Source organism: Uloborus diversus, chromosome 4 (assembly GCF_026930045.1).
Source record: "Uloborus diversus isolate 005 chromosome 4, Udiv.v.3.1, whole genome shotgun sequence".
NCBI lineage: Eukaryota > Metazoa > Arthropoda > Arachnida > Araneae > Uloboridae > Uloborus > Uloborus diversus.
In genome coordinates this window covers 135,695,970-135,705,438 of record NC_072734.1, presented here as the reverse complement: position 1 = coordinate 135,705,438, position 9,469 = coordinate 135,695,970, and the positions used below count along the sequence as shown (strand labels likewise).

The window sequence follows — 9,469 nt, the reverse complement described above, 5'->3', positions numbered from 1 at the left end:
AATTATTGAATTATTGAATTGTTGATAACAGCTCCTACAAAAAAAAAAAAAAAGATGACACGAAACGAAATCAACTTTTTTTTTTTTGTCTTAAAAATAAATTTTTGTTTAGATGTGCGATGAAACTTGATTTTTTTTTTTTTCCATTATGATTTAATTTTAGCTTTAAGCGTTGACCATTTTGTTTCACTCAACCCTATATGCTTTCTCTCTGTGCCTTGTATGCTGCCCCACTGTGCCCCGTGTGCTGTCTCAAAGTGCCCCATGCGTGGGGTACAAGTGAGACAAAATTTAAGTTTCCCTTTTTTATGATATCCCAAACACTTTAAATAGTAATCAAATTTTTTTGTGTTTCAAAAATTTGTATCCTTAAGCTGCATTACAAATCCACCTTAAAATTTTTTACAGAATCTCCGTTTTCAAATTTCTTGAATTCAATAATTTTCGTCTCACTATGCCCAATCCTCCTCTGCTCCACGTTAATTTTTCAAAATTGGAACTTTAAAAACGCAATTGTTATCTGATTATTTTAATCAAAGGGGAGTTTGGGGGCTCACCCCCGGAAAGTTTCGAAATTGTAGCTCTAAAAACGCAGTTTTGGACGTTTTTTGGTGGTGTTAGAAGAGAAAATCAGGGCCTACTTTTGAAATGTTTGGAGTTAGTAGTCTTAAAACTGCATTTGAGTCGATCTTAGGTAATGATAATATTAGGGGAGGTTAGGTTCGGGAGCGGTCCTTCAGCCGTTTTTTGAAAAGAAAACTTAAACGCAAATGTTATCGCTGATGATATAGAGGGGGGGGGGGGTGGCGAGTTGGGATTCGCGGGAGCGTCCCCAGGAATTTTTTAAACTTGTGACTCTGAAAACGCAGCTTCAGACGATCCTTGGGTTTGTCAAAGAGAGAAGAAATAAGGGGCCCTTGTAGATGTTCTTCGATGATATTATCAAATGCTTTAGGGTTTTTTTTCCTAATTGATGTTTCCCAAAAAGACACTTTAGACGAATTTTGGTGAATTCGTTTTTTTTCGGGGGGGGGGGGGGAGGAGGGAGGTAACCCAGGCAGTTTTATAAAATCAGCCGCTTTATAGATTCAAATATGGAAGAACAGAATCATTTGTATATCAAAACATGTTAGGTTTATCCCGTAATAAAATCATCCTCGCCGTTTTATAAAATCAAACTTTTGGAGGTCATATGTTAATTCTCCTCTGAATAGAACCAGGATTTTATTTTTTCTTTCAAGGATTTAAAACATTGCAGCACTAATAAAATAACAAATTCCACATAAAGAAAAACAAACAAAAAAAAAACGTGAAGGTTTTCCTTTTTTTTTGGGGGGGGGGGGGGGGGGGGGGGAGTTGAATGAAACAAAAGGAAGAAGAAAAAATTTTCACTCAAAAATCGATCTTAATTTCCATTTTGCTCACCCCCGAATGAATGTTGAGTTTTGTTTTCGATTCAACCACACGTGGATAAGTGTCTAAGAACGTATAGACACGCGAAATAACTATTTTGACGATTTCCGAGTAAATTACAACGAGTTTTCTCGTGACGTCTGTATGTGCGTATGTATGTCGCATAACACAAGAACGGTAAGGCCTAGAAAATTGAAATTTGGTACGCAGACTCCTAGTGGGGTTTAGTTGTGCACCTTCCTTTTTGGTTGCATTCGGGTGTTTCTAAAGGGGTCTTTTGCTCCTTTTTGGGGGAAAATCATTGTTGATTTCGGTGTAAACTCAGGCGATGTTATAATTTAGCAGACACTTGGCGATACATTGCCAGTCTTTTGGTCGCCAAGTTTTGTTTGTTTGGATTTTTTTTTTTGGGGGGGGGGGGGGGCACTGTTGGTGATATTTAGAGAGTAAACTATTGAATCAAACCTCTGAAACCTAAAATGAGGATCATAGTCTAGGTTGATATATGGATATGATGGTTTGACGCAAAAAGCCCTACTGCAAGCTTACTTGACAATGGAGAAATAAGCTGAGGCTAAGCGTAGGAAATAGTTCCTAGCGCCTCGGTCCGATATTCAAGTGAAATTACGCTCTTCTACTAATAGTTAAAAATAGTTAATTGGATTAGTTAATTAAACCCACGCATACGTAAACCCCCTTTTTGGCATAAATTTGTCAATCGTTAAATTAAAATGTTTTCCATTTTACCTGCGAAGCATTGAATCAAGCGAGCCAGCCAATGGCAACTCATAGACAGGTGGCGATCTCCTTTTATTCGCGAAATAGGTAGGATAGGTAACTAGTAAGCGACGTTTTACCTGTTATCTCGTTTTTCCTTCTGCGCGTCCTGACGTCATTGTCAACTTCAGTTGCAAGCAATTATAGACTCAGTATAGTCTCATAGAAACCTTCGGCTATAGCAGGCGGAGAATGGCCCTGGGTTCCCCTGTCATTAATATTGATGTGAATATTTCTGGATGGAATCTTCCTAAAATTTTTGACGAAGAAGCTTCCTCCCTTCTCCGTCTTCGTAACATGTAACTGTTTCACAACATTTTTTTAATGAATGAATCGATGTTTACTTTATTGTAATTACACATGAATATTAAATTACACTTATGAATTGTGCAGCGTCCACAAAAAATGTACAAAATATATACAGAATGTTTTCGAAAAAATTATAGTCACTGGAGTTTATCATTTCCAAGGGTCAGTTTATATAAATAAGCATTGTTGTCGTGAAACTGGACTGCTCCATCCACACTTATGAGTGTTGTCCCCCTGAATAAACGTTGGCCGTAATTCTCTGCTGAAGTTCTGTGGTTGGCGAGTCCAACTTTGATCAGCCAATCTACGAACTCTGTGCCCGTGAAGCATTCCTTGTAGGAAGAGTTATTTTTCCTGGAAAAGAGAGAACAAATTCAATAAATGTAATGTGTAAAGTAAAGTTAAATTTTAGTAGGTTTAACATAACGATACGTGACTGCTGTATTTGACAAGAGTAAACTAACAGTTGTCGAAAATTTATATTTGACATTTCCTATATTTACCTGTAGTCCATGAGTGCCAGACCTACGTCATAGTATAATTGCCCGAAATTTTTTTTCGTAAGGACATCAACAGCATGTAAGAAAGGTTCGCTATTAATTAGGCTGAGTCGCGCCAGAGCCGGTCCTGCAATGGCTTCGACAGGAAACTGGTTGCAACCATCCAACCATCTCCCATTTGGAGGACGTTCTACAAAGGTGCAGACATGCCTTTCAAACTAACCTATGCAAATTTTCAACTTCCAAAACACAAATCATGAGGATCTAGGATATCTCAAAAAGAAAATAAAAAGTGGGCTCCAAAACGGCCTATAATGGGGGAAATCGTGCCAAACATGGCAATTCGTTTTATAAAGCTGATCCGCCATTTTGGAGCCCCTTTGTTTTCGATCCTCAAGATTTTGGTCTTGGAAGCTGAAAATTTGTACAGGTGAGTTTCAAAGGCATGTCTGCATCTATATAAAGTTTCATTCAAATCGGAGATGGTCGAGTGGAGGTGACGAGGTATTTTGACATAGAATGACTTATAGTTTTTGACACAACTTTGCGACCTGTTTTCTGCCAAAGCCAGCACGACTCAGCTTAATTAATAGCGAACCTTTCTTACCTGCTGTGATGTCCTTACGCAGAAAATTTTTGTGCCTTTATACTATGACGTAGGTCTGGCATTCATGGGCTCTTACTCTACTAGTCCTGGTTGTGATGCAAACTCAATTGTGAGGCAAGAGATGTTGAATGAGACGTACAATGTATGTTCGATCCTACTTCAAGTTCACAAAAACCTACGAGATCAGGGAGAGAAATTGAATGGGTGTTGTTGCTTGAATAAATATTCTGCTGTTAAGGTAACGTTCTTATTTTTTAAACCCGTTTCTCTTGGATTTTAAAACTAAATGATTATCTCTATTCTCAAAGCATATCCCATTAAATAACTCTTAACTTTTTAGTTAAGTAGACTAAACTCTCCCGTTGCCCTTATCACACGAAGAGATCGATTAGACGATAAAGCCAATTTTGATTGCTCTTTCGTCCATTCAGTTTATCATCTTTACTAATAATAAAGTTCAAAGTCTCTCTGTCAGGATGTCTGGATCTCTGCGAAGTGCATAGCGCCTAGACCGTTCGGCCGATTTTCATGAAGTTTGGCACAAAGTTAGTTTGTAGCACGGGGGTGTGCACTTCGAAGCGATTTTTCGAAAGTTCGATTTTGTTCTTTTTCTATTCCAATTTTAAGAACATTTTCCCGAGCAAAATTACCATAAGACGGACGAGTAAACTACCAAGTTATCATAACTTGAAATTGTAACATGGGCAAGCCAATTGACGAGAAATTCACCATACATTATCTGTAAATATACAGGCGAACCAAAAGACTTTTTAATTTTCTACTACGGGAAAAGCCGTGCGGGTATCACTAGTTTCTTTATAAAAGAACATTTCATATAAAAATTACATTTATGGGAAAACTAATAGCAAGAAAAGGTAAAGGGCATTATCCTTGGAAATTCAGTAGCTATATCGGCCCCTTGAGCATAGTATATTACTGTGATATTGATGCGCTAAGAAAGACTCCAATCCACCTTAACCTGGCAGCATTGAAATATCAAATGCAACGTTCCGCTTTGAGGAATAGTTCTCATATTTAATTATGAGCCGGCGAAAAGCTGCTATTTTTGCAATTCAGTTGGTTGCATTGAAATTGGGAAAAAAAGTTTTGCATTTAAAACATGAACAAGCATTAAAATTGAAATTGCTAAAGAAAAAGGTTGAACTCGAAAGTGAAATTTCCACCTATTAAAGTTCTTGGAATTTTCGGGGGAAAAAAAAACCCTGAAAAAAGCTCGGTTTATTCCGTAAAAAAATCCCGTTTTTTTCCTTCCTTTTGCAAAACTACATAGTAGTATTATACACATTGCCCAGTTAAGGTGAAACAATGAAATGAGAGTTAAATTAGACTGTGGAAACTGACTTACATATTCGTCTTCGGTAGGTCGCGTACGCAGTTGCTGTAGTGGTATGAGAGGAACTGACTGCACAGCTGTCGATCCTCTGCATCAATACAGTCCTGTGGTTCACTGATCGAATAAAAACCGCTGCGCACCCTCCTCAAGCTGCGGAAAAAAAAAAAAAAAAAAAAAAAAAAATCAACAAGCAGAAAGTGAGACAAGTATAATTTTGTATAGTATGCTTTGCTGTAATAAGATTAATAAAGATTTACTACCACCCCTGTAAGCTGATAGATCCGTCCATTTCCGACCATAAACCGGATGTTTGTCTTTCCATATTATCAGTGGTCAGACTGTACTAGGTTCCAATGTACCGTAATGGTGCCGGCGAATCCCCATAGAATTAACATAGGAAGACTTCTCTGTACACTTAGCACCCTATAATATGAACTCCTTAGTTTTGTGAACGCTATTTTTAACCTCGTTCAATTATTATCTCTGTACTGAACATGTTCGCAATCGAAATCGGAAATTCTTTTGAACCAAATTGAAAATATATTCTCAATGTGATCACAGTGCTGGGAGGGCATTAAGGAGAAAATGAAGTAAAATCCTTTCTGTGTACAGCGGCCACCGCTTATAAGAATCACGTTTGTTCTAAACAGTTTTGATTCCATAAAGCGGCTAATGCAATAAAGCTGGATTTGTTCTGTTTTTGACTATGACTCATTAAAGTGACTGATTAAATTAACCGGCGTCTACTGTGTAATGCTGCATAAAATCCTTCAGCTGAGCAGTGTGAGCCTAACATTTCTGACACACATATGTTTTTTAATTAGTCCAGCCACACGATCAAGGAGTATTGAAGACATTTAAAGCACACTACTGAATCCTTTTTCTGAAAAAAGTTTCCTAGGTGAAGGAAATTCTGCAAACGAATTCGGAAAAAAGGTCAACGCCTTGTGCATATTGTTCATTGGAAATCATCGGTTTGAAATGAAATAACATCTACGCAGTACAAAAGTGCTTCTGTATAGTTGTATTTGCTCTGTGTAGTTGTATTTCCGATTGATAATGAGCAATCAAGAATCGAGGACCACAAAGCAACAGTTGTGAGTTTTACTTGGGATCAATTCTTCAAAAGATTCATACTAAAAGTAAACCTGCTCATTTTCTTAAAGCCGATGGAAGTGTTCCGGTTTTGCTACTGTATCAATAAAGCATACGAAAATAGCGAAGATGCAAATCAAGTCAACAAAACAAAAGCATCATTACGTGCAAGCAACATGGACAAAAATTCAGCTGCTTGCAAGTACATTAAAACCAAGATAAGAATTCCATAAAAAGTGGAAAGCAAGACAAGTAGATTTTTTTTACCTACTTCTTACCAGATTCAAAGCAGGATAGCTCAAAGTATTGGTTAACTGGAGGCTGTAATGTAACCGCTTTTATCAAAAATCCCTACTCTTGGTAATAAGTCGGATTATTGCATTTCTTTTAGCAAACGCGCCCATAGTGAACCGAAAAAAAATGCTATTCGACAGAATAAAAAGCGCACTTAAATGGAAAACTCCGCAGTTTACAAGATTGAAATAAGAAATATTGTACGATCTAAGAATTGGTTGGCAATGGCCAGGGATATGGACGGATACAAGGAAGGGGCGATGGAGGTGATCGCCCCTCACTCGAGGGATCCTGCACCGGCAATTTTTCCGAATGGACGTCCTAAAATGCAATTGAAGGCGATCTTAGATGACGTTAAAAAAAGAAATGGGCTTCGAATCTACAAAATATTTTCTGAATTGAAGTTTCAAAAAGCAATTTTAGACGAACTTTGTCAATGTTAGGAAGGGGTTTCGTAACATTCTCTGGGAGTTATAGCGAAATTGATGCTCTAAAATTCAATTTTAGAATACCTCTTTCAACGGAAATAGAAAGGAATAACTTCGGGGACTTCCTTGGCTAAATCTCTATGTTTTAGCTGTTTTAGATTAAAATGTTATTACAGCAAACCAAGCTCATAAATCAGGTACGTAACAACCGTCCCCTCTTTGCAAATTTTCTGGATCCGCCTTTGGCCATGGACATAGTGTAACCGAAACGTGCCGGTACGACAATACAACAAGTCCAGTAGCAGAACGTAAATCCAAACCTTTAATAAATAATATAGATGCTCATTTTCATTTATGTTGCAAGTCTTAATTTTCCCCCAAAACAGACTATTCTAACTCTGCGTTTATATTTAAATCCTGCTTTAAATCTTTTTTTTTTAAATCTTCAAATCGTGTAACGAATAGCTTTATTTTAAAAATAGTAAGTCTCCTGTAAACATTTTGTCTCGAAACTCCTACTCTTGTAGCAATTGTGAGCGCTGAACCCACAGTTCTCTCAGAACTGCACCTCTGAAGAAGTGCGCTTTTTGCCAAATATCCTTCTTGCTGGACTGTTGTTATTCTTTGCCCACCTTGTACTGTCCACCTCCGACAAGTTGAGCTACGGCCTTGAGCAAGTTCATTTCTTTCAAGGGAGAGCAATTAGTAAGAAGAGGAATTGTTAAGCGCAGAGTTGGGCTATCATTGCAACCCTTTTATTGGCGAGAAAACCCTGTACCGCTTGGTACTTCTTACCTGAATTATATTGTTCGCCAAATGGACAATAACACTGCAAACTAAATTCACAAGTTCTTAAACCGCGCGCTCGCGTTTTTCCTCACATTTTTCAACAAACGGAATTTTTTAATCGGTAGGGCAGTGGAGCTCAACTTGCCAGAGGTGGGACAGTACTGGCCCTCGGGTGTGATCCCCCGTACTTTGAAACCTCCGTCAGAGTCTTAAGATCACACACTGAAACGAAAACACATCGAGCAGTCGAGACACTGGTTTACGATCGTCCAGATTCCAACATTTCGTGAATTCTTCCTTTCAGAAACATGTCCAGTTTGCATTTTCGGACCATCATTCGTTTGTTTTGATCGTTAAACTCAATGCTTACCTCAGCACTTGCGCAGAAAATGGTACTTAACATAACAAGAGAGTCCGTTCTATATTCATTCTCAAATGCGTAGAAGTTTTTGCACGTGTCTGACGTCAACTTCTAGTTTTTCTTTCTACACAATGTTTCACCTCCAAATAACAACTCTTCACAAGATCACAAAGATTTTTTAACAATTTGTTAGATATTTACTTACATTTTTCCATTTTACGAATTATGTTTCAATTTTGGCCATCTGGGTACACATTGCACCCTTGAAGATAAATTGCATGCTGGTAGATAAGTTGTGTGTATATATATATATATATATATATATATATATATATATATATATATATATTTTCTTTTTTTTTGAAAATTAATTTGCACGGTGTGAAGATCCAGCGCACTATTTAACTGCAAAACCAATTATTGCCTAAACTTTGTTGAGTCGGTTCCCCCTTCTTGCACGCTCCATTATAGGTCACAATTTCATTTCGATTATATCGTGATTAATTTTTTTTTTCTAAGCTAGGCAAATTGAATGGGGGCCTGATAGTTGACACCTTCAATTTTCTTGAAACTTTCAGGATATTTTACTAGCATTGTGATAAGTAAAAGTGAATCTTCTTTCCTCTCAAATTTGACTTGTTGGTCCCCGAGTAGAGGTCAAAGTTGAAGATCGTGAGAAAAAAGAACTAAATATATGATTGCTTTACTTCAAAAGCAATGAGTGAACCAAGTCAACCCTTTTAAATGTGAATACTACTTGATACTAAGTACGTTTTAATGTAATTATTTTGGTGACTCACTCTTGGCTTTGAGGGCAAAGGTCAGTTGAAAATGCAACTTTTTTTTAAACTCTTTTTACCTTGTTTGGGCGCGGATATCTGATAAAGCTGTGAGTAAAGATCGGAAATAGGTATATGATTAACTTCTCACTACAGAAAAAAAAACATGAAGTAGCATTGGTTTCTCTTGGCTTAGGTAAAGCCCTCGATCCGTCTCTTAAGTGGCGACACGCTCCAGCGTCCGTCATCAAACCAGCGTTCAAAACCAGCGAGTTAAATGTATAAATGTATTCTGCCACTCTAGGACTCCAGTATGACTTCTTAAGCAAATAAAAATGCTATTATTCAAAATATGCTCTATGTGTGCTTTGTGTTCTGTTTAACTATATAAAAAAAACGCTATGGAGAAGTCACTTTAAAAGTTGTGAATAAAATATTTAAATAAATTCATCCTTGGAGGGGGGGGGCCTCCTCCCCCCTTAAATCCACTACTGAGTAGAGCAGTAGTGAGCTAAATTAATTATGTCAAATTATTTGTGGGCAACAGTTTGAACTTATTCATGCAAAGCAGTATCATTTATGTTACTAATGTGTGTAGTTTTCTTTCTTTTTTTTTAACCAACACTTTCTTGTTTCTCATGACGATTTTACATAAAAATGCCTTTCATTTAAACCTGATTTTTAAGGATACTACTAGTTCTTAAAAATTAACGAACTGATAATAAAATGTAACCAGTTTTAAATCAATATTAAAAAATAATAA

General features: G+C 37.1%; 1 protein-coding gene across 1 annotated transcript in view; it reads right to left on the bottom strand.

The window, feature by feature from the left end:
- Positions 1 to 2,529: 2,529 nt before the first annotated feature.
- The window catches only part of LOC129220162 (integral membrane protein GPR155-like), a 134,772-nt gene continuing 127,832 nt past the window's right edge, over positions 2,530 to 9,469 (bottom strand). Inside the window, exons 17-18 of the mRNA XM_054854516.1 lie at positions 4,973 to 5,110; positions 2,530 to 2,853 (exon numbers count right to left, since the gene is read on the bottom strand). Of these exons, the coding sequence (XP_054710491.1) occupies positions 2,637 to 2,853; positions 4,973 to 5,110 (355 nt within the window). The 3' untranslated portion in view covers positions 2,530 to 2,636. The remainder of the gene's footprint in view (positions 2,854 to 4,972; positions 5,111 to 9,469) is intronic.